We start from the raw sequence: 25,870 nt of genomic DNA, 5'->3' as shown, positions 1-25,870 counted from the left end.
AGTTATTTATTATATGTACGATGGACTTTATATAATGCGATCGGCCAACATTCTTTATGTTAGAGACCACCAATTGTTTTCCCGTAGACTTCCATTATATCATATCCATATGACGTATAGGGCCTTCCAAAAATCGAAACATGTATATTTAATCACATATTGTTCAAGAACTCTCTAAGATCCACCAAAATATCGAACGAAAAACATATGAACAGTGATTTGAGTAATTTGCGAGTGGATGAGATGACCCTCTGTGTGCATCATTGGCATGGCGGGAAAAATTCGTTTTTCAATACATATAACCACTCATTCCCAGGCATTCGTTCAAGTTTCACCCTCATCCAACTATCATAAATTTTCATTCTTCCCTCGTACAGTATATCATTGGAATGCTTTGCCTTCAGCTGTTGTCAACTCGTCTGGGCCAGTGTTCAGTCAGGCTGTAAGCCAGACTGAGCACATCTCACCTTAAATACACCTGCCCTGTTTTAACCTGTTTTTAACCATTCTCCTTCTTGCTTTTTACTACTTCTTTTTTTACTCGTTTAACATTCTTGCTAGTTGACGCGTAAAGGCTAGGTCCCCAGCAGGGGATTGACTATATGGAAGATAGATAGATGATATAGGTCTACTATAAATGCAGTAAAAAGGAATTCAATTTAAAAAAAAAAGATCACTTCTTCGGTTTGTTAATTTACATTACTGACCAATCAGAATGGACAAACGTTACCTTATTCCCAGGTATACGGTCACCTTATTCCCAGTAAATTCCCTGTATTTACTTAAAGTTTGCTTTGGTGGTCTCTTACCTTTAAGGGGAAAGAGACATTCGGTAAACTCGTTCTTTATTGTCAATGTTTTATCTCGTACACACATATTCTCCTTGAAGGCAATCAATGACAAAGTTTCAACTCCCATTACTCTTACAAGAAGACAATTTTGTTAAAAGATTGTCGAAATATTTACTGACAGATTGCTGAATGGAAACAGACAGTCCAATCAAACTAATATATTTTTGTAGACATGAACTTTTCCATTTACTGTTTTGACGCAAGGCATAACATTTACCGGAAAATTGAACAAATACAGATTTAAAAGCATCACGTTAAAGGTAGATGTACCTTGTAGATGAAGCCAGTTCCTTCCTGAACGGTGTTTTCTTGAGCTCGTGTATATATGAGCCGCGCCATGAGAAAACCAACATAGTGTGGCTTTGCGACTAGCATGGCTCCAGACCAGCCTGCGCATCCGCACAGACTGGTCAGAATCCATGCTGTTCGCTAACCGTTTTTCTAATTCAAGTAGGCTTAGAAAGCGAACAGCATGGATCCTGACCAGACTGTTCGGATGCGCAGGCTGGTCTGGGTCCATGCTGGTCGCAAAGCCACTATGTTGGTTTTCTCATGGCGCGGCTCATATATGCTTCAATTAAACACCATCCCTGCAGTACATTGATTAAAATAGCATGTTTTAAGCTACGACAGTTTAAGAAAAAAATATTTGAGTATCAACCAGTATCATGTCTTCAAGTATAAGCATTTACTAGTTGCAAATTCTTTTCAGCGCGAAGAACTCCTGACGACTTGATAAATGCTTAATGACTGACCGAACGAACTGTTCATTTTCGTCATGTTTATAAAGAAAGACGTTAGTGGCGCGTAATGACACTCGGCAAATTCCGTATAATTACGTATTCTCGTGAGGCAATTCGGTATTCTTCGGAAGTAGAGTACATGATATTCCGTAAAAAGACGAAAAACGTCGAGATCGCATACAGGTAATACGTTATTTGCCGATTGTCATTTTAGGACACTTCCTGAAAGTATGAGAAAATGAATGAAATATATAAAGATCTTTTGACACAAAACTGACATTAGTTTATTTTGTTGTATTTTTGATAACAGAAAATTAGAAACTACATGTATAAGTATGAGTCTTAATGCATGCTGGATTTAATTTATCTTGAACACATATTTTCAAACAGTTACTCTTCATAAGATGGCGTAACATCATTTTGTATTGCAATTAGACAGCAATCGAATCAGTATGCATAAGCATACTCAATTCTATCCATAACAGGCATGCGGAATCAGTATGCACGTGAACATACCTCAATTCTATCACATTACACAGATGTCATACAAATATGCAACTAATATGCAAATACTATGCAAATATGTACTACTGTGTCACACCCAGATTGTTTCTCTTGAAAAGTGTCATTCATATGAGAAATGATATACTAAAATGAAAACGTGAAGCATTCTATCACATTACATATTAGATGTAACTCAAATATGCAAACAATATGCAAAAAATATGCAAATAATCGTTTATGTACTACTAGTCCACGCCTAGTTTGTTCCTCTTGAAAAGTGTCATTCGTTTTTAAAAATATACTTAAATAACAAAGTATAGGTTATTCAATTTAATACTAACATTTTTGCGTCCTTAACTCCTAGAACAGAATGTGATGACTGCATTATTTACTGAACAAGGGCGTAAAGGCTACGTCATAATGTACACCATAATAAGGATATTAACCGGGCAATAGAGAGCATTAAGGATGACACTTTTACAAATAGTTTATGTTACTCTTATTAATTAATATGAAAGTATACATATTTACCAGCACAGAAAAATCAACACATTTTTTCAAAGAAAAATATAGGCCTACCGTTGAAAAACAGTATCTTTATACCTTTCTAACAGACTTTAATGCAACCGATTTGGGAGCTGATCGTGCGCAACTTTTGTCGTTTGTAATGCAGATATGTTATTCAACTGCAGTAGCTACATATCATGTAGATAAACTTGTGACAACCGTTAACATGTAATTTTTCACGTAACACAAGAGACCACCTAAAAGAAAAGTACCTGCTGACTCCATGCTACCGGAGTAGAATATAAGAAGAAGAAACAGCGTCTGCATAGTACGAAAGATATAATTGCTGCTGCAATTACGTAAGACAATAATGTTTAATGCCACCTTTCATATAAACAATCTTGTTTTACTGTTCCACTCATTTCCTAGTAAAATTCTCATAATTATGAGTGTTCTTCATCCCCTTCACACACACACCACACAAACACACACAAAAGAAACTCGGCAATTTCCTTATGATAACGTTTCGGAAAATTCCGTAGAGTTATGTATCCCTGTAATGCAATTCGGAAATGTTGTTCAACCGCGGCGAATGCCGAAATCGCCTACGGAGAATACAACGCATACTCGGCAATTTCCGTACGATAACGTATCGACAATTTCCGTAAAATTGCCCCCGTAATACAATTCGGAATGCTTCTGACATAAACGTAGCTCAGCGCGAATGCTGAAATCGCGAACGGATAATATGTTATCTGCCGATTGTCATTACTGTTCGCCTGTCTGCCTTAATGACCTTTAAAAAATAATAACATAACAACAGACCTGTTATTCTCCATTCAAAGGCCGCTCGTGCCTTTAAACGCAACATAATTACACAGACTGCAGAACACTGCACTTTTGAATCTTTTATTGCAGTTCTGAAATTCCTCCGCGGAAAAAAAAACCTCGCAGACAAATTCTTACCCATTGTAAAACATTTCGTCTGCTTCTGATGTTTATTGCCGTACCATATCTCTACTAACGATCATTTCAAGAACAGATGGAGTCACAAAAAATCTCACTGTTGAATGGTTTATTTATTGACATTATTTTACGTGTTTTCTTGCTCACCTTATCCTAAATAACTTTACTGAGTCATCTTCTTTTTATAATATTACTTCATACTAATTTATCTAAACTGTGATTAAAGTTTCAAGTTTTTTTTCTGAATTACTCTCACGTCCGTTTCCTTGAAAAACCAGTGGGGTGTTATATAAAATAAAAATGTTCGTGATTCTAGTGGGGCTCGAACAAACGACCCCTGGGTTCGGCGGCACGTTTACCAAACGACCACTACTTCTCTTTATAGAAAACTGAATGGTTCAAAACTGAAAGGGCTCAGATTATTTAGTATGATGGCAAGTTCTATTAACCTCTATACCCTGCTAAATCTCTAAAATTTGATTGGTCCATCATTCAGTTTGGGCAGTACCATTTATTATTCGGAGGGGTGTTCGCTGAAAATTTACTTACAGAAATGCGAACTGTGTCGACCATGATCAGCCTGGATTTGTAGGCTGATCTCGGTCTGCACTGGTCGCAAAGGCAAAATATTTGCCGCAAGGCTAAAGTTTGAAAGAAAAATTTCCTTACACTCCATTTTGTTTATATTTGAATCTGTGACAATTGAACAATAATTTTTACTGTGGTAAGACATGTATGCTATTTATATCGACTGATAACACAAACTCAGTTCATAGATTACATACTATGTGTTCTTGCATTGAATTCTGGGACTGCTCTCTGGACCCGTAATGACACTCGGCAATTTCCGTGTATTTACGAATTCTCCCTATGCAGTTCGGCATTTTCCGGAGGTAAATGTTGTTCAATGCGGGCAAGACCGAAAAATGCCGAAATTGAATTCTGAGAATACGTCATTTGTCGAATGTCTTAACGGCTCCACTACCTTAAGAAAAAAAAGAGGTGGCTCCCATGACTGCCCGTTCAAGAATTACCAATCTTACTGTCTGCTTTAATTTCCCTTGCTTTCTGGCATCTCTACAGTTGTTCTCTTGCATTTCGCTTTTCATTCGTTAACTTTGCATAATTTATCAAATTATCTTTTTAGTTAGGTTTTAAGGTTAGTTTTGGCTTGCCATTTGATGAATGGATTGCTTTACTCATTTTCTCTCACTAAAATCAAATTGAGATTATTTGTACACACAAAAAAAAAGACTATGAATACTTCAGAAGCCACCTCACAGTCTTGAGAAATATAAAAAGATCACCCCGTAAACTAGTGGGCAACAGGGTCTTCCTAGGCCAGAAAAAAATATTTTCATGGGCTTTTGGTGGCAAGTAAAACCACCAGAGAAACAAAAGGGAAACAACTCTTGTAAAGTATACATGGTATGATGCCCGTGTTTTTTTTTTCTTTTTTTCTGGTTTTCGTTCAGAAATATCTAGTCTTCTTTTATGACACAATCCACTGATTAACTATAAATACAGTGAACCCTGTGATGTAGACCAGATGTGACCAGAAAGTTGACTTTTTAAACTGCTGGTTCCTTTACAAATTGCATTATTTAAAATTTTGGATTTTAACCTTTTGATTGATAAAATCTGTTAAAAGATCCTTTGGAAGCATAGAATGCAACCAAGCAAAATAACAACAGACAGGTTTGATTGATTCTGTTCATGAGAGGTAATGAAAAATGCAACACCTCGCATTCCCCCTTAGCACCGGCTTAAGCGAAATTCTATTACGTAGGTAAAACCCTAAACTTAGCCCTAAGACACATTTTTAAATAAAGAACGTGTTTTGCCTATCCCAAGCAGTCTTTAAGCTAAATCTGACTGTTTATGAATTACTAGAAATATGGCCTCTTGTCGACTGAAAATTGCCAATTAAAAAACCGGAACCGTTGTACGTTAAAATGATGGAGTAGTTAGTTTTCCGTAATTTTCGCACCTGCCTTTAAATTAGAAGCAAAATCAGAATCAATATCTTGAACTGCTTTCCATTGACAAAAGGCCAAACTGAATTACTGGAAATAAAATCATTTTCTGTCTGCAAGAGGCGCCATCATTCTGGAAATAAAATGAATGATAGGGGTTGTCTGAAAATATTTCGTATTTAGATATCTTATGTACTAAAACTATATTTAGACCCGTTCTTGGACACTAAGTGCTTGTTTCTAAATAAATATTCGCTATTTCACAACCTCCTTTAACAAATGGGCGAAGAAGACCGGTAGTCTAGTGGTTAAAGAATGGTGGTTAATGTGTCGGTAACTCAACCTTGGGGTCCTGGGTTCGAACCTCGCTGGGGTTACGACAACGCTTTCTCATATGGCACCAGTACTGGCTTTTCCAGGAAGCGGACTCGAAAGTAATTCAAATCGACTTTAAGCTTGGACTGGTCAGTCATTCAATTTGTGTCATACCATTTAATATTCAAAGGGATGTTCACCGAAAATTTACTGACTGAATAGCGAACAGTGCAGACCATGATCAGACTGCACGGATGTGCAGGCTGATCTTGGTCTGCACAAGCCGCAAAGGCAGAATCACTTGCCAGCAGCAGGCTAAAGGTTAAGCTTTCACCACAATCAAACTAAAACAAATTAGTATAAACTAAACTAAGAACACATGGGCAGATTAGAAGGTCATCAACAATTAAGACTTGGATTGTAACGCCTTCTTTCTGAAAACCATGGCAACAGTGCAATAGTTTCATTTTATACTTTGTCTATAAAATAATACCTTATTTAGACTTACTACAGTACACTCGTGAAGAAAGAAGAAAATAAAGCTTCTTATAACACACATTTTTGTTGTTGTTGTTTTTGTTGTTGTTCCTGTTGTTGTTGTTGTTGTTGTTTTTGTTTTATGTGATAACGTCTGCTTTATCTGGAGGATTGGTTGCTAACCATTTTTGCTAGGGCTATTTCTAGTACAGTTGTACAAAAATCTACGTATGTAAGCGTTCATTTCCTCTAATAAAATCTGTAAGAAGAACCTTCGCAAGAGTAGAATACAAGTAAGAAAAATAATAGCTAACTCGGTTTGACTGTGTTCGTGAGAGAAAATGAAATATGACTATGTAGCATCCCTCACGCCCCATGGGGACGACTTAAGCAGAATTCTATTACAGTAACTTTGTAAGAATACAATGATACCAAAGGACCAGAAAACATTGAAGTTCAAGTAGGAAGAGACAGTTTACAGCTGCCATGCGGCACTTAAAAAACTGTTGTGAACACTTGTTTTTACGCATAACAGTCTAAACTGGGCAACAATTTTGTTTACGGAGCGCGCATTTATACAAAAGGTGTTATATCAGAGCGTGATCTCCAGGATGTTTATTCTCTTGTTAAAACACTCCTTGAATACATCAACAACAGCAGTTTTATGCTATAATACAGGCATGGTAGGATGCTACAAAGTCGGAGAGAATACATCTTAATATTTGAGTAGCTTTTGCTGAAATCATCGCAAAATGTTCTCTAGTTATACTAGGTTAACTGCAACTAAATTTACCAATCATTCGATCTGTTCTAAAGCTGAAGCAAAGTTTTAATAAAATAAACTAAAAACGTTGTATTTCTAAATCAATCGCATAGGCGTTATTTTGCAACCGGAATTTCACATCTGTAATTCATAACAACAAAAAATAACTTTTCTTTTAAATTTGGCACTGGCTGGGTCGTTTAGTAAATGACTTTTTGCTGTTTCTCATCGAAACTTGACTTATACCCATTATTCATTTGGCATCGATGAAAACAAAGATTGTAAATTGATTGAAATGTTTGAACCCATTGCCAATTTTGCTATTTCAGTGCTAAGAAACTGCATTTTTATTTTACGCTATTGGTAATTAAGTCATTACTGTACAAAGCAACGTTTTCTTTTAAAACATTTGTCTTAATGTGTTCAATCTGTGATGGAAAAAGCATCCCCTTGAATAGTCTTCATCTGCCGTTCATTCTAAAACTCATCAACCGGAAGTTGGCCTTCAAGATAGCGCACGAATAATTCAAAGGGCAATTTCGTTATCGTCATAAAACATAAAATAGTCCTACTGTAAGTTTTATATTGACATAAAAACCTACGATTAAACTATCACGAGAAAAAATCAATTATCCGCGCCAGAAAATAGTACCTTTGGAAAATTATTTAGCAATAAGACTATGTTAGAGGACTTTACTTTAAAGATATGATTTGTAAAATACCATTTTCAAGAGAAACTTGACGATGACTCCAATTGATTAAACGACATACACACGATTAAAATACAACAAACAAAACTAAAGGATTCGCCTGTTCAAAAGCCCGAAAAAGGATTGTTTCAACAGACGGTGATATAAGTTAACTCCGAGATCGAAAGTGTAACTGAATTCCGCAGCGGAAGTGACTGACACATTCTCCATAATTTATGTCATCTGCCCATTCTCCCGATGACATCCGATGAGCTTGGCTCTATCCGTGAATCGAACCCTTTGGGTTATGAAGCTATCCCTTTAGTTGTAACCAGAAGGTTTGTCCCCAGACAAGTAATAAGTTTAATTATAACAGCAGTTTCTTTTCGAGTTCAGTTTTTTGGTTTTTCTAATTTCGTCTTCAGCAATTATTTTTGGGTTCTTTCTTCTGCAGCAACTGTTTTCGGATTCATTCTGTTTTGAAATTTCGTCTGCGGCAGTTGCTCTCGGGTTCATTCTTTTCTTGAAGTTTCGTCTGCAACAATCTCTTCGAATTCATTGTGTGTAACTAAACAAAGCTGTATGTGTATGTATATTTTAGAATTATCTTTAGAAATAGATAAAGCTGCTACTTCAAATATGTATATATCTATGCAGTCTGATCATGATCTACATCTATATAAAGTCACCAACACCTCTTTTTTTTTAACAAGAGCATGGCTGTGTAGAAAAAGTTCAAAACCGAACGTCTTTTAGTTATCGTGATAACTTTTTTTCCTTCATAATATCATCTCTTTACTAGTAAACTAAATTCCGTAACTGTTCTTACATGGTCGTATTGAAACCGTGCATAAATGTGAAGTAATGAGAGTAAAAATCACAAAACAAATCCTTTAGCACCGTCTGAAAAAAAAAAAGACATGTCGTATTTTTAGCCCATAACTGAGTCTTAGTGCATAGGTATAATGTCACATTCAGCTTCTGGTTGTGGCATCACCATTATACTGTGTGACATTAACATTGCATTTTTGGTGTATAAATACGTATTTCCAATGCCTAACTTTTGGTCACAATAGCCTAAGTGGGCCAAATGCCACGTTCAGATTCTGGTCGTGACATAATTATGGTACTACATATCATAGAAATCTATCAAGAACATATAACGTGTACTTTAAAGATATTCATTGCACATATTTTACAAGGTTTTTTTATTTACATATTAAAATACAAAAATCTTCAACAAATGTATTAATGTAGATAAATTTGCTATGTAGAGATATTCATAATTAAATAGCAAGCAGAAACGGCTGATTGTTGAAAAAAAATCACTTTTTAAGTGTTAGTATACATTTACCCAGCAAAATTTATATTGTGTTACGCTATACATGCATGTTTAATATTTTTATTCATTTAACTGACTGTCGGTTGGTTGATCGTTGTCCATCCATCCGTTTTTCAATCCATCATTACTTACTTACATTTAGTCGGACGGTCGGACGGTTGGTCGGCTATAGAAACTTGTACGTGTATCTACATTTTTGAATAAAACAACCTATTTGTCGGTTTGTCTTAACTTTCATAAAGTTTAATTTTGCTTCTATATTCTGTAAAGTAGAGATGTTTTCAAAGTGTGAAAATGAGTCTTTTAAAGAATTTTGACATTTGTATAATTCATATTTTTATGTTATACCTTTTCTCACTTCAGGATGTGCCTTTTTAACGTATTGTGGAAGGGAGAGCGCACTGAGGGCTCAGGCAGCATTACATGAACAAAAAACATTACCAGGGGTACCAGGGGTAAGTTATTGTTTATATATTCCATCACAGAAAAAAAAAACACAAAAAGATGACGTGGCTTTATTATAAAAAAAATCAGGTGTTGAAGACGATGTGTACTAAAAAGAGAAAAAGTACACCTCTGGGTCTCAATGACATGGTCTTATTCAAATAATCTGGCTTTTAAGACAGCGAGTACTTAAAAACTTTAAAAAAAAATGTTACGCCCCCATGTCTTAAATTTGCATCCAACTCGGTCATCTTAAAACTGCATTCGACTATTCAAAATTATATAAGATTGATTAAGGTCAGTTACTTTAGATAGAAATTATACCGCCAGTGGTTATATCTCAAATGAACGGCTAATTAATACTTTTTTTTCCTTCACGGAAACTAAAAATCATGTTTTTAACATGTTGTTTTGTTCATTTCTATATACACAAGAGATGTCCGCAAGACAGTGCGCTCGACTTTTCTCAGTGATTGACTATAAATTAGAGCTTTACCAGTAAAAACTTCATAAAACTTAAACCAAAAAATCTAAGTTAAACAGGGACATAACTCTGTCAAAATTCAAATCCAGTTATGGAGCTTGTTTCTCCTGGCGTAGATTTTATAGTAAATAACTATTTTAAGTTTCAAGTCAATAGCTTTGATAGTAACAGAGATATTTGACTTTATAAAAGACTTTAACCAGTGACGACGCCGACGCCGTGGCGAGTGCAATACCTCTACTTTTTCTTCGAAAAGTCGAGCTAAAAATGATCAAAACATTTTATAAGGAAACGACCAAACATAGGGCTGTGTACTTTCTTTAGACCGGTTTTGCATCCCTTTAGGCCGAATTTACGTTCTTCAGCCGGACTTTCCTATTATCAAACTGTAGATCAAAGTGCCGGTTGCATGTTGTTGCTTTAAGACGTACTCATTTTAATTAAGAAAAATCAATTTTGTTTCTCTTAGATATAAGAGATTTAATCAACGAAAATGCTTGCATAATATCAAGTTCAAACAATTTGTAATTAAATTGTTCTGTAATTAAAATCTCCCGTGCGATTCAAGAATTTCTTCTTAGGCATATTATTAGATTTCGTTGTGTTTTTAAGAGAGTATTTAAGAATCTGATTTTTTGTGCATTTATACGGGTATAAACCACATTAGGACTTCTTGAAAATCCATGAATCGCGCTAGCGATTTATGGATTATTCGAAAAAAAGGCCCAAGGGGGTTTATAACCGTATAAGCGCACAAAAATAACATCCAATTTTTATATATACATTTTGCAGTAGCTTGCTACAGAATAAAATGTAGTTTGCTTTCTGTAAATATCAAGAAATCAACATTTTCAACCGTTAGAAAAATTAGTTCACGCTATGAATTAATGCTCTGAAACGAATGACACCATTTGGTTCATGTTCTTATAGAATGACGTTAGATTTCGCCCATACAAGAAGCATAGTGATTGTGAATATTTAGTAATGTTTTATGACGTGTGTTAAAGAACATACATCTCAAATATGGTAATATATATAACAATTAAGGGCGCATGATTGGATGCGTTGATCAACCGTCCGGTGGTAAAGGAAGTACTAACATAAGTTAACTAAAATATCATTACGAACACAATTTGCGGCCGTTTTTAGCTTCCCTTTGCATGTGTCAAGTCTTCGGCAAAATAAGAAGTACCGTTGTAGAAAACATCGGGCAACAGCGGCATTTTCCGTTGGTTGTTCCGTCCCACATCGGCGTACTTCAGCTTATTCCGTCAAGAAGAAACTCGGCGCTGACAAACCACACACCCCAGTTTACGGGACGTGCCGTGTCAACGTCAACGTTTGTGAATTGTGTACATGAATATAATACTCCTGAAAAAAGTATGAACGCTGTAAACGTTGAACGAAAAAAAACTGTTGATACATCCTTTGACTGTTTGTTTCAATGGGAATGATAACACCTCTGTAAACGCTAAAATTATTGCTAAAAAGCCAAAATGTTCAGTTGTTGTCACCAGTATGGTTCTAAACACTGGTGCATAATATCTGAGAATCTGAAATTTTAGGGAGAATGCTTTGACTATATCACAATTGGCCCTGATTGGCCCGGAGCATTTGGTGTTGATATATCAATATATGCGCCAAACAACAATATAACCTTGAGTGCGATACTTTCTACAAAACAACAATTTATCGACAGGATATAGAAAAACCAAAGCCGACCAGGCGAATGGAGAGTTAATTGCTTAAGACATTTAGTGCCTGATCTCCCGGAATAACCAGTACAATGGCCGGGGGATAGCGAGTGTAAATTACTTCAGACATTTAGTGTCTAATCCTCCAGAATTCCGAGACAATTACTACACCGCATGTAAATGTTTTTAGTCCGATTTAGTCACATATTGTACTCTACGTTAAAATAATCAGACACTTTTCAACAGTTTGGCGTTGCTTTTCCTTTCTTTTTTGTTATTATTTTATTGTTTCGTCTTTTTATTGTTTTTTGTTGTTGTTTTTGTTGTTGTTGTTGTTTTTTTCGTGGATATTTTTGTCTGTAGGTTATGTGACTGAAATTGGAGTAAGGGATCCGTCTCAAAATCCAAGCATCTGATTGGTTGCTTTCGAGTACAGTTTTCAAATTGACCAATGGCATGTCTGAATTCTTAGACTGGTCTTCAAACACAAATTTATAATGCATAACAATAGTTTCAGGTATTCGTTATTAACTAAGTCAACAGCGAGTTCTCCTTATGTTCTCCTTATGCGAAAAAATCACTCGCGTTTTCCTTTTTTTCACATGAATTGGTCACCAGGTTCAACACGAGACCAAGAGACCGTCGGTCAGTCCTACATCTCCTTTCTTGTTCATTTTAAGTTAAATATGGTATGTTTGCACCTAGAAAGTCAACATACCTGCCTCACTCTAGTTCTGTACATGTATTTTTTGCATGTCGGACAAGGATTTCTCATGTTCTTGCCAGTGCTCAATAACACTCGCATTAACACCCTGGATATTTATGAATGAATGGGTTGAGTCATATCCTACTATGGTTAAGTACTTAGTAGAATTTAAAACTAATATACTCATTTCGTTTTATTATTTCTTCCTTCATTCGAAGAATACGTTATGCAAGGTAAAGAATCTTTTACTGGTAAAAGGTGCGCGAGGAAATATCTGGCTCTCGGCAGAGCCTCGTCGCCGCCTATACAGTTACCCATGAGCCAGAGCTGTGTAATGCCTAAACAGTTACCTAAGAGCCAGCTATATTTATAGTCCGCTTGAAGCTTCTATACTCTCTCACTGTTCATTTTAATGCTAAGTTAACAAATATTAGTCAACATAACAAGCTGACCTGGCTCTCGGCAGAGCCTCGTCGCCGCCTATACAGTTACCCATGAGCCAGAGCCGTGTAATGCCTAAACAGTTACCTAAGAGCCAGATATATTTTAGTCCGCTGAAGCTTCTTATATTACTGTCATTTTAATGCTATAAAATTTCAAATACAAGCTGACCTGGTGACATTCATTTTAATCTACAAGCCTAATTTCTAAGAAATCTATTTTAGACGACGATATCTAATCAATAAAATGTCTCATCACGACAGGTGGTCATACGATCCTCTCTATTATTTAATACAAATACTAATAATATGGAAATAATCGAATACAAAGAAATGGTTGCTATAGTAACCAAAAATGTACACTGAAATAGATTCACAGTTGGTTTTAGTATTGTACCAGCGTATAAGGTGTGGGTAATAAATCGTTAGAAGACACAATGTATGAGATTTCTGTCGTGTTTTTGGTTGCGGGTTTCTCCCGCTACCAAAGTTAAAGTGTATTTCTGACAATCATAGCATCTTTATTTGATTCCGAATCACATTCAAAGGATGCTCATGTGCTACACAAAATAGTCCCATTCATGAACAATGCGGATGAATTATCAATGAACGAGCAGTTCTTATTCAACTTGTATTCACTGGCACTGACCATTTAGATTATATAAGATCTATCAATAATAAGGTATTCCAGCCCATGGTTACATCACAAGCTGGGTCAGGCAGAGTTCATCTTAGATATGAGCACATTAAATTTGTATTTGTTTCTCATTCATGTATATTCATAGACTAGCATTTAAACAGAAAATAAATCTACCAAAAACCCGCAACCATCAGACATTTCAAGGCTTTGATTATAAAGGCCGTGAAACTTGAGTAGAATACAGTACAACCTGTATTAAGAGACCACCTAAGGGAATGGTAAAAAGTCGTCTCTTAACACAAACGATCTCTTTGTACCACATTATTTGTTCTTTAACAACACAAAAAGGAACCGATAAAGTGGTTTTTTAATGCACATGGTCTCTAAATAGACGGGGTCTCTCTGGAAGGTTTGACTGTGTAATGCTAGGCTGTACAAGACTAGTATTTATTTTTTCAAAATAATGAATAGGTGGAACATAGAATGTGACGTAGGCTGAAAGCAGTGCATGCGGCAGTGACACCAGGCTTCCCCGAAATCAAACCAAAATAGTACAAAAAAATAACTGTGTGGGTGGTGGAAGGGGGTGGTTGGGGAGCGGGTTCTCTATAGCAGCTGTATCATCACTAGCCTATACTATACTAGCATTATTTTCCAAAATACCGAACAAGTAGGATTTTGAATGTGACGGAGACTTAAAGTAGTACTGTGAAATCATTAATATTCGTGGGGGACTAATTTTCGTGGATTTCGTGGTTGAGTCAATCCACGAAATTTAATCCCAACGAACAAGTAAACTTCCCATTCATTTTATGTTCAAAAGTTGAAATCCACGAATTTATATCCCCACGAAACTGCCGTTTTGACCAAAACCACGAAATTTATTGCCCACGAAATTAAATGATTTTACAGTATGTGTTTGGCTGGACATTCAGGAGTAGTAGATGACAACAAACCTTGAGAGCACACTAAAGTATCGGTTTGGCGGGGAAAAGGGGGAGGTGTGGGGCAGTACTGGTACTATCATCCCCGCCTTTGTCCACGAAAAGTGATTGCATGCAATGCGATTTATTGCATATTCCTGGACTAACTGATGGTTAATGGATTGTTTTTTTTTGTTTTGATGTGTGTGTGTGTGTGTGTGTGTGTGTGTGTGTGTGTGTGTTGTGTGGGTCGGTAGCAAATTGACTGGGTATACACTCCTGAGTTTCCCTTACAATACATTCTGGAGTTTAAAAGTTTCTCGCGGAGACAATGTGAGATGTTTTCCTATACCTTTAAACTTTTAAAAGAGAGTCGTCTATGTGGGCTTTGCTAGGGCATTGCTTTGTACGTAAACTACATGACATATGACAAAATGGGTTTGTGCCAAAGTAAATTTTATCTCTTTTCCCATGCACTTTGAGTCATATGGATATCATGCATATAACGTTTAATTTGATGCTTTCCCTCTTTCTGAAAAAAACCTTGGGTCTTATATTAATCACAGTCGGAAAGAACTTGTGGGTAAGGTGACATAACAGATCTCATCGAATCATGTATCTGCGGTTGAGCGGTCACCATAAAACTTACTAAGATGCAGTTAGGATAAAATATATTTCCAAAGAATAGGCGATTTCCATTTTCATGCCTGATACAGTATTTACACGCTATGCTAATGTCCAGAGAATTTCAAGTAAAAAGAAAAAAAAATACGTTATATATCCATGAGAAACAGTAACTAGTTTAAGGGAGACAATTGCGATTAAAACCAGTTTGCGTCTTGAAGAGTTGTTTCCCTTATAGACATTGATGATCCTACTTCAGTTTCTGCAAGTAACTGCGTTAACTTCTCCACAATAATTTAAGACTGAAGAAGGAACTGTTTTCTATCCGAGGATCGAATTCTTGACCCCCGGCATTGGTATGTTTCGCCTATAGTAAAAGAGTTGAGCGGACCCGTTACATTCGAGACATCGAGGTGAAAAATGGTAACGAGTAATCAGAGTCAGTGATGTATTGAATTGTCATGAAGTGCCATGTCTTTGTCCAGTTATACTGGCTCTGCGTTAAGAACAAATATAATTCACAGTCAATATGATCGCTTGTTAAATCTGACATTGACATCGAGTTGTGGAAAATGATTTATTAGAAGTTTATCATATTGCGTATAAGGCCCTTCTTACCTCTTTTTAGATCTGAGACATATGCCAATTTGTTAGGAGTCCAGCATAACAGTTACGTAACTAAACAATTGAATACTGTACCATATTCTTATTGTTTTAGATTATCTATGGGATATTTCAAACTGTGGTGGCTAAGTAAATGAAAAAAGATATCTTACTATAAAATTATACAGATACCGATTTATTGAATCAAGGGACGCAAATCTTTCGGTAATAAAGGAATAATGTCATTGCATGCTTCCTTCCCTTGTTATATAATCAATCTGCTTAATACCCAAGTCACACATACGGCGCGGATAACTACGTCTAGCCACGGATAGAAACGTAGCAATCCGTATCGAACCGTATCGATCCGTACCTGAGCCGTACCTTAAAGTAGTAATCCGTATCAATTCGTACCAATCCGTACAGCTCAGGTACGGATCGATACAGATTACTACGTTTCTATCTAGCTATCCGCGCCGTATGTGTGACTGGGGTATTAAGCAGCATGCCTCCACATTTGGCTAAAAAATAATCTTTCTTTCAAATTGAGGTTTGGTCTTATTATGAACATTAGAATATGAATTTTTGTTTCTAAAATATTTTTAAAATTCCTAATCAAGAAATAAGATGACCGCGTCGGGAATCAAACCCCGGACCGCCGCGGCAATAAAGACATTTTCCTGTCGTAGTAACCAATAGCGCTAGAGCTGAAGTAGTGAATAATAACTTCAAAATATAGATATTTAAAATCGAGACATTTTACATGGAGTGAAAGCGTGACAAACGCTTTTCGATTTTCATCGTAAAAAGTAGTAAAAACAGCAAATTCTCATGTGTTTCCGTAACTTAAAGTTTGTCAGTAATTACGTCTTGAAGCCTTCTTAAGAAATATAGCATTTATTTCAAGATATCTAAAAAACAATATTGAACGATCTGGAGGCATGCTGCTTTAAGTCTCTGTTTTAACATATAGATATTATAAATGCACCATGCTAACATTGTTGTTTCTTTTCATTTTTTTTTTTTTTTTTTTTTTTTTTTGAAAATGTGTGTTTGTATTTTGTGGTACGCCATTCACGTAGTAAAAATGATTCTAGAGAAACAAAACTCTTGAAAAACTCTACTCTTATTATTCAAAGAAACGCCTATTGATGACCTTTTTTCCTATTTTTTTTTCTCTCTCCATGTTAATGCACCAATTATCTCTTTTAAAGGGACAAAACTGGGACCGTCCTCCTTCTATACAATTTTGAACAAAATTTTCTTTCGTTAGTGTGGAGCGAATTATTGCATCAACTTCAACTTCAACTATCTACTGCCGAACAATCGTCTAGCGATTATGACTGGCAGGCGCTGTCAGGAAACAGTGTTTTAGTAAAAATGTTATGTGCAAAATTAAAAAGATAAAAGACCCAAAGTATACAGTTTAAAATCAGCGGATTATAGTATTTAGAGAGACTGCGAGTCCAGCCCGCTGACAAATGTCTGCAAATTGGGACTGGACTGGATATATGTTGGTAAACTGTTCCATAGTCTGATAGTCCTGGGGAAAAAGGAATTTGCATGGTACGACGTTTTGGACTGGGGAATTAAGTAATTTAAATTTCGTGTCTGTGTGAGATGACGATGGTCCACAGCCACTAATTCATTTCTTATCTTATAGAAAATAATCAGGGAGGAATGATTTCTTCTTTGTTCTAGGGTCTTCCAATTTAGTTCAGATAACATATCTGAGACGCTACTGGTATACTGGTAGTCATTAAAAACATAGCGGGCTGCAGATCTTTGTACCCTTTCTACTTTATGAGTTAGATATTTTTGCCAGGGGTGCCAGACCGTGGAACAGTACTCGACCTGGGGGCGGACATAGGTTTTGTAGGCCATTTCTTTAACCTGTCTGTTGGTAGTCTTTACATTCCTTTTGATGAAGCGAAGGGTATTACTGGCCTTGGATGTTATGTTATTTATGTGATTTGACCAGGTCAAGTTATTATTTAGGGTAACACCAAGATATTTTGCATGGTCAGTGGACTGAAGTTGGACATTATGTAGGGTGTAAGGATATATAACAGGATTTCTTTTACGATATATTCTAAGAACTTCACATTTATCGGGATTAAATTCCATTGACCATTCTTTTTCCCATTTTTCTAAACAGTAGAGGTCTTGCTGTAAGCTTTCTGCAGAGGATTTAGATTTGATGGTAAGGTAGACAATGGTGTCATCAGCAAAGAGACGGGCTCGACTTTTGATACTATTGGGCAAGTCATTTATGTAGGCGAGAAATAGGCAGGGGCCAAGGACTGAGCCTTGGGGGACCCCTGATAGGACAGGTAACCTTTCAGAGACTTTACCCTCAACAAGGACTTTCTGAGATCTGTTACTGAGAAATGACTTAACCCATGCGGTGACCTTATTATTAATACCTAGGTATTTGAGTTTGTGAATCAGTTTATGATGATCTACTTTGTCGAAGGCTTTACTAAAATCCATAATAATTACATCAGTTTGTTGACCTTTTTCAGATTATCTGCTATTTCTTGGGTAAAACCTATGAGTTGGGTCTCACAACTATGTTTTGACCTGAAACCATGTTGTTGTGGGCTAAGGACGTTGTTCTTGTCGAAGTATGACATTATGTTGGAGACTAGTATATGCTCTAATAATTTGGATGCTATACAAGTCAGGGAGATGGGCCTATAATTACTGGGTTTAGATTTCTGACCTTTTTTGAAAACTGGTGCTATGACCGCATGTTTCCAGTCGTTCGGAATAATGCCAGTTTCAAGTGACCGCTGGAAGATGACTGTTAGAAGAGGGGCAATTTCATTATGTAGTTCTTTAAGTAACCTGGGTGAGATTTCATCTGGCCCTGATGCCTTATGCGGGTTTAAACCTAGAAGTAGTTTGTCTACACCTTCGACACTTATACTTATTGGAGACATAGGCGGGTGGGTAGGAGTGGAGGCTGCACTTTTCGATAGTTGCTTAAGGCTGAGTGGTTGTGGACGGGAAAAAACAGATTCAAACTGACTGTTGAGTATATTGGCCTTGGTGACTGGGTCTGGATGTATCTGACCATTGCTACTAAGTGGAGCTATACCAAAGTTTTCAGTTTTGTTATGCTTAATAAAAGAGTAGAATTTTTTCTTTTGACCTTCACCAGAGTTGTCTGTAAAAATTACGGATTCGAGGTATGACCAATAAGCACTTCTGATTTGTTTTTGGATGCTAGACCTGAGGGCTTTAAACTTTTGGACTTTAGTGGGGTCTTTGGAGGGTGACCTTTTAAGTTTGGAATAAAGTTTATCCCTTTTCCTAATGTTCCTGACAATGTCCTGTGATATCCAAGGGAGGTCAGCACGTGACTTGCATAACCTACTGGGTGAACAATTCGTCAAGGGACGCAAATATTGCATTACTCGATATATAATGTCATTACATAGTTTGTTCCCTTTATACCATAAGGCCTCACAGCTGAGCCGCGCCATGGGAAAATCCAGCATAGTGCATTTGCGACCAGCATGGATCCAGACCTGTTCGCTGTTCGCTTTCAAAGCCTACTGCAATTAGAGAAACTGTAAGCGAACAGCATGGATCCTGACCAGACTGCGCGGATGCGCAGGCAGGTCTAGATCCATGCCGGTCCCAAATGCGCTATGTTGGTTCTCTCATGGTGCGGCTCAATTTTGTACTGTGTGTTGTTGTCACCAAAAATAAATAAAAAAATCAGTGCATTTCAATAAGCTGGTCTGATATGATTTTGGATAATGCTGAACCTTCAGTCACGTTTTCGCACACAGGCGCTTTATTCTAACATGGCGGATAAAAAATACACACTGAGTTTTGATGACAAATAAAATTCTGTGTTTAATTTCACAGTGTAATGCCATATTTAGCTGAGAAACAACAATTTTCGTTTAGAATTGGAGTTCAATTAAAATATGTTGAAAAACAGTATTTTTAAAGAAGTCTTTTTGCATTCACTGTATTGATATACAATATTTTGCAAAAGATTACAGTGTATTATTTGAAATATATATGAATAAGATAGCTAATTAAACGATGAACAATTCGTCATTATGCATATTACAATTTATTAAATATGAAACAGACATTGGTTAGTAATAAAAAGCCATATTGACTCGTGTGCAGAGCTAAAACCCATTTTGTCCTTCAGCAGTGACGTCATAACGTTGAGGCGACATAAAATGTGACGTCGTAGACAATGAGAACAAATGCCTGTTGGCAGTTTCCGCAAATGTTTGAAAGCCTTTAAACATTGTAATCTTCCAATTATTGAATTTGATAATAAAGCAAGTGTTTTCTTTAAGAATCAGTCAACATGAGGGTTTATCGACGTAAAGCTAGCAACACGATAACATTCATCTTTCGTTACCAGATTAAAACTAAGGAAGCCTCGGCGGACCCTTTCCTCGCAACTGAACCCCTTTGAGACTTCCGTATTAAGAGTAAAATTGCCGATGAACCAGCATTCGAAATTGCGATCTTTTTCTTTGCAACAAAATTTTAATCGAACTGATGGAAAAAAAATTCTTCAGTGCAAGAATGTTAATACGACAAAACCGTAAAGATTTAGGCATCTCGTGTGAAAATGTCATTACTTGTGGAAACATTTTCTTGCCAGCTGAAGGCCCTTGGAGACTTCCGTATGAAAACACAACTGATTCAAAAAAAAAGTTTAAATTCTCCGCTACTAATGAATGAAATCATTTTAATCCGTGTTATATTTCAGAAATGAAATGAGCCGCGCCATGAGAAAACCAACATAGTGCGTTTGCGACCAGCATGGATCCAGATCAGCCTGCGCATCCGTGCAGTCTGGTCAGGATCCATGCTGTTTGCTTTCAAAGTCTATTGCAATTAGAGAAACTGTTAGCGAATGCGCAGGCTGGTCTGGATCCATGCTGGTCGCAAAGCCACTATGTTGGTTTTCACATGGCGCGGCTCAAATGTGTTTTTTTCGGTGTTCATGCGATTCATGTTTAATTTGCCAATCCTATTCTGTCGTTCATTTGAATACCGAAAATAAGTTTCATTTCTTATACTTACGTTATGTTTCCTTTCCATTTGTAAATATATTATAAATTGCACACATTGTTTTGTTTTTCTTTTTTTGCATTTAACATTAAAATCAGATTCTCGGTCATTCTGTTCTCCCTGAATATACGCGGATATCGTCAAAACAGCGGCCCGTTATCACTAAGCAGCGTTGACGTAACTTTTGCGTCTTTCCTTTTGCTGTTCATACGAAATGAACGTCATAATATTCAATGGGAAAGAGTAATGGGAATGTAAATATTTTCGTTTGGCATTCTAAGCGGAAGGACAAACTAAAACAATAAAAAAATAGACTACAGACTTTCAGTCTTCTAACAATGCGAGGTAAAATCTTGTTTTGTTCTTAATTAGATACTGCACTGAATTACGCGCCGACAAATGGTTGCAGAAATTCTCAAGCGACGCTAAATTAATCATATCGAATGAAAGAAAACGTTTTGCTGGCGGCAAGTTATTCTGCCTTTGCGACCAGTGCAGACCAAGATCAGCCTGCACGTCCTTGCAGGAACCTAGCAGGGTATAGGTTAAACAGAAATATTCCTATTGAATTTTATCATAATAAAAAGATAAATAATAAGTAGTAACAAAAAAGTCGTTGAAAACGACATTGACTGATCCTCACTAGCTATAATCATAATGATCCCTGGTAACCGGAACGTAGGTGCGTTCTAACGTTGACGTCATGTTGCAATGTCAGACTGGTTTTGTCAGCATGGATAAAATCACCGGAAATGCAAGTAGGACACAGGAGTTAAAGTATCTGTCACGCAGGCACAATCTATACGCGCATGCTCCATGACGTTCAAAAGATTATCTCCAACGTCTCAACGTCTCACAACGTTTACCTGCGTGTGTGGAGCACATATTGCGCAAATGTGATCATTTTATATTATTGAAGAATGAACCATACGGTACGAAATGGCGATTCATAATTCAAAATTTGTCAGGAACACCGGTTAAAACCATTAATTATTTCGATATATGAGCCGTGCCATGGGAAAACCAACATAGTGGGTTTGCGACCAGCATGGATCCAGACCAGCCTGCGCATCCGCGCAGTCTGGTCAGGATCCTTGCTGTTCGCTAACAGTTTCTCTAATTACAATAGGCTTTGAAAGCGAACAGCATGGAGCCTGACCAGACTGCGCGGATGCGCAGGCTGGTCTGGATCCATGCTGGTCGCAAACCCACTATGTTGGTTTTCCCATGGCACGGCTCATATATGTAACAAGACGATATGATAAAACACAGCTGATGTTCTTTATTAGTTTCAATATTGAAGAAAATGGGCAGATAATTATGCAATATATTTACAACTTGGCTCACCACACCAAGGTGAATAAACATAAACATCTGTTTTAGTTAAGGTTATAAGAAATAAACATTTTTGACTGACCTCATTAATACATTGGTAATATATTACTAGTGTAGACATTGCCTATTCTTAACACTTACGTCTCTTGTTCTGTGTAGGAAATGGTCGTTGTGTGAAATTTATTTCGAAAGTTTACGGAAGTATATCAATAAATAGTCGCAACTTTGGATGTGCTGCTAAAGTCAGAAAGTAGGGGGAGCGATGTTGACCGTTCAACCTAGGGGTCGTGGGCTCGAACTCCACTGGGGTCACGACCAAGACTTCTCATACGACACCAATAGCCTAATGTTTGTTTCCCAGGAAGCGGACTCGAGGCTTGAAGCTTTTATCACGGTCGAGCTTAAATGAATTAGTACAAACTAAAAACTAAAATCAAACAAGCATTAACAGACTTACTTTAGGATCCCATGTGTAAAATGTACCGTGACAAATTCCTCAGTCTTTCTCTGATGATCTGTTTGTCTATGCAGGCAATTAGTTGCCACTCTTAATTTTCCTCAATATCTTAGAGAACCAGTCTGTATCTATGTTTTAACCTTTTACCCTGATATATTTCTAAAATGGACTGGTCCATCATGCAGTTTGGGCAATACCACTTATGATTCAAAGGGGTGTTCACTGAAAATTTGCTGACTAAATAGCGAATAGTCCAGACCATGATCAGACTGCACGGATGTGCAGGCTGATCTTAATCTGCACTGTTCGTAAAGGAAAAATCACTTGCCGCCAGCAGGGTCTACGTCATTCTCTTTGCTTTTTTTTTAAATGTCTCCGAGAAAAAAACTTTTTCTCCGAAATCTATTTTGAAACCTGCGTAAAGAAATTAAGTTCAATTTCTCAAAAATAATTGATTTTTAAAGACGATTTCTAATTTTCTTTTTTAATGTTGTGTTTGTTGTTTATGAGAAATAACATGTTGTTATGCATCTAAAAAGTACGAAAATAAAAACGATTTAATTATTGAAAAGACGTCATATCCAAAAAAAAAAAAACAACAACATTGTCTCTTTTTTTAAAGTAACATGTTCACTTGGAAATGCATTTATTTTGTTTCTGTTTGTGCCATATTGCCCATTGATTACCATTAGACTCGCCTCAAAATCTATGTGATTTCCTAACCTCTAAAGAAGATGCCGGGCTTTCTTTTACTATAAACAATTTCCAGTTAGTGTGAAAGGCAAATACAATGCATAAATAATTCACGTATCTATTCTAAATTATTCCGTGCTATTCCCGCTTTTTTCGATTTTGCGGATTGTTTGAGAAAATGTACTCTGTATGTTTCTGTCAATTACTGTTCACAATGCATTTTCTATGCATGTAGGACATAACCAAAACTAACACAGTGATTTTTTGGTTCCGGAATACATTTTTTTCAAGGATTTTTATTGTTGTTGTTTTTTTTTTAATGTTCGTTAATTACCATTCAACGGATACATAACCAGGGATGAATATGCCGTACTACGTAAATGTCGAGGTAATATAACGTTGGCATTTTTATATACTAGTATATTTCGTATACAAAGCATTGTCTGTGTTATTCAAATTCTTATTTCCTTTGTTTATTTGCACTGACTAATTTGTTTAGCCGGTTATGAAATAGTGCAGTTATACTCTAAAATTATCCAACTGTTTGAGCCACATTTTAAGTAATAAGGGCTTTTTCTTGATTTTTCCTTTAAATACCAAACACAACCATCTATATGCGGGGTTAGAAGTTGGGGAGGCTGTCCGGGTTGTAATATCTTGATTTGAAGAGGTATTTTCGATTGTAAACAGTCATTTATAAATTTCAACGCATATTTAAAAAAAGACTTCCAGAATATCTTAGTTAGAATAACAGCAACGTTTCTATGCAAACATATTCTAAATTAAAAAAAATGTTTGGAAATTGTTGTTTTGTCCGACTTTTTCATAAAATAGACATTATCAAAGATGATTTAAAAATTAAAGAAAAACACTGCTGTTCACGACAGAGACCTTTCGAGTAATGTATAATATAATTATATCTGGACTTTGCAAAAAAAAAAAAAAAAAAAAAAATCACGAAAAGCCCTTTTACGGATCAAGTGGATTTAACATTAGATCTAGACTTAGAATGTTCTTTTTTTTCTATACCTAAACACTATAATCACTGATACTGTTGATTTTTAAATTAGTTTTCAGACCGATAGATTTTAACACCTGGACTGAAGTACACCATATACAAAATAAAGACGATAAAGCCAATAGCAAAAGTCTTAATAAATGAACTCGAGCTACTAAATGTTTAATGGGAATCACATGACAGCACCACATAAACATTGAAAACAACCAAGATAATACTGGTGTTTCTTTTTCCTGGTGTTAATTATGAAGTTGCTGCTGCAGAATTCACAAGCGTGACTGTTGTCTTCTAGTGTTATTGGTATATGAGCCGCGCCATGAGAAAACCAACATATTTGCGACCAGCATGGATCCAGACCAGCTTGCGCATCAAAGCCTATTGCAGTTAGAGAAACCGTTAACGAGCAGCATGGATACTGACCAGGCTGCGCGGATGCATAGGCTGGTCTGGATCCATGCTGCTGGCAAATGTACTATGTTGGTTTTCTCATGGTGCGGCTTATATATTATAAAAAGTTTCCATAATTAAAAAAAAAAACAACAAAAAAACATATGTTATGCGTCCAGTCTCCGGTTCGGTTCGTGCTAGTGTCACGAAGGCACATTCTTATATGAACCGGTAAAACGTAAAAGTAAATCATTTTAATTAAGATAGGATTAACGGCACTTATATCCGACGTTACCATAAATTTCCAGAAAATCGTTTTTACATGTGTAAGTATGAGCTCAAATAGTACATACATTTGAGCCGTGCCATGAGAAAACCATCATAGTGGGTTTTGCGACCAGCATGGATCCAGACCAGCCTGCGCATCCGCGCATTCTGGTCAGGATCCATGCTGTTCGCTAACAGTTTCTTCAATTCCAATAGGCTTTAAAAGCGAACAGCATGGATCCTGACCAGACTGCGCGGATACGCAGGCTGGTCTGGATCCATGCTGGTCGCAAAACCCACTATGTTGGTTTTCTCATGGCACGGCTCACTTGTGAAAGCTAATCCAAACAGATTGTATTACTTGAGTACATGTATCTTTTGCATATTCTTAACGATAGGCAGAATATGTCGCATATCACTCAATATTATGTTTCTTTGAGTCACCTATAATCGAAGAACCAGGCATATGTCATAGATATATGAAAAATCCTTACTGACACAATTGTGTATACGTAAAAAACTTTTTTATACTTTTTATAACATTTGTCAAATATTTTGATACAGGTATCATGTTAGTGAGCAAGAGGTTTATTAAATTTGGCATAAATTATGAACAAATAATTATATGACATGCAGTTGTTTAAAAGTATGATTTACTAAAATCAACTGCCATCTTACATGTATGTATCATATCTGATAATTAATGGTGCATTTGAGATGTGATACTCATTCAGACGAATTAAATTGATAAAAGTGCATTGCAGAACATTAAAATATATCGAACTTATTACTTACATGTTTATTATGTATGCTCTGTGACAGTTTGATATGTAGAAAATTGAGACCAGTTTCGCTGTTTGGCACGCTTTGTCCTTAAAATACATTTACACAAGGGCTGCCATTTATTCATAAAATGATATCCCCATCCGTATACCAAGTCAAGGCTTTATTCTACGTTATC

General features: G+C 36.4%; 1 protein-coding gene across 10 annotated transcripts in view; it reads left to right on the top strand.

The window, feature by feature from the left end:
- The window catches only part of LOC123542700 (CUGBP Elav-like family member 3-B), a 216,270-nt gene that overhangs the window by 115,939 nt on the left and 74,461 nt on the right, over positions 1-25,870 (top strand). For 8 of the 10 annotated variants that reach the window (XR_006684799.2, XR_006684798.2, XM_053530899.1 and 5 more), the window contains exon 2: positions 9,497-9,579. Coding sequence is in view for 8 of the 10 variants with exons in the window: in XM_053530899.1 (XP_053386874.1) it covers positions 9,497-9,579 (83 nt within the window). In the remaining 2 variants the exon portion in view is untranslated. Of the gene's footprint in view, positions 1-9,496; positions 9,580-23,476; positions 23,626-25,870 lie in introns of those variants that run through there. The other 2 variants (XM_045328663.2, XM_045328664.2) reach the window with 2 other exon arrangements.

The sequence above is a fragment of the Mercenaria mercenaria genome, chromosome 19, assembly GCF_021730395.1.
Source record: "Mercenaria mercenaria strain notata chromosome 19, MADL_Memer_1, whole genome shotgun sequence".
NCBI lineage: Eukaryota > Metazoa > Mollusca > Bivalvia > Venerida > Veneridae > Mercenaria > Mercenaria mercenaria.
This window is presented reverse-complemented; position numbering and strand designations above follow the sequence as displayed.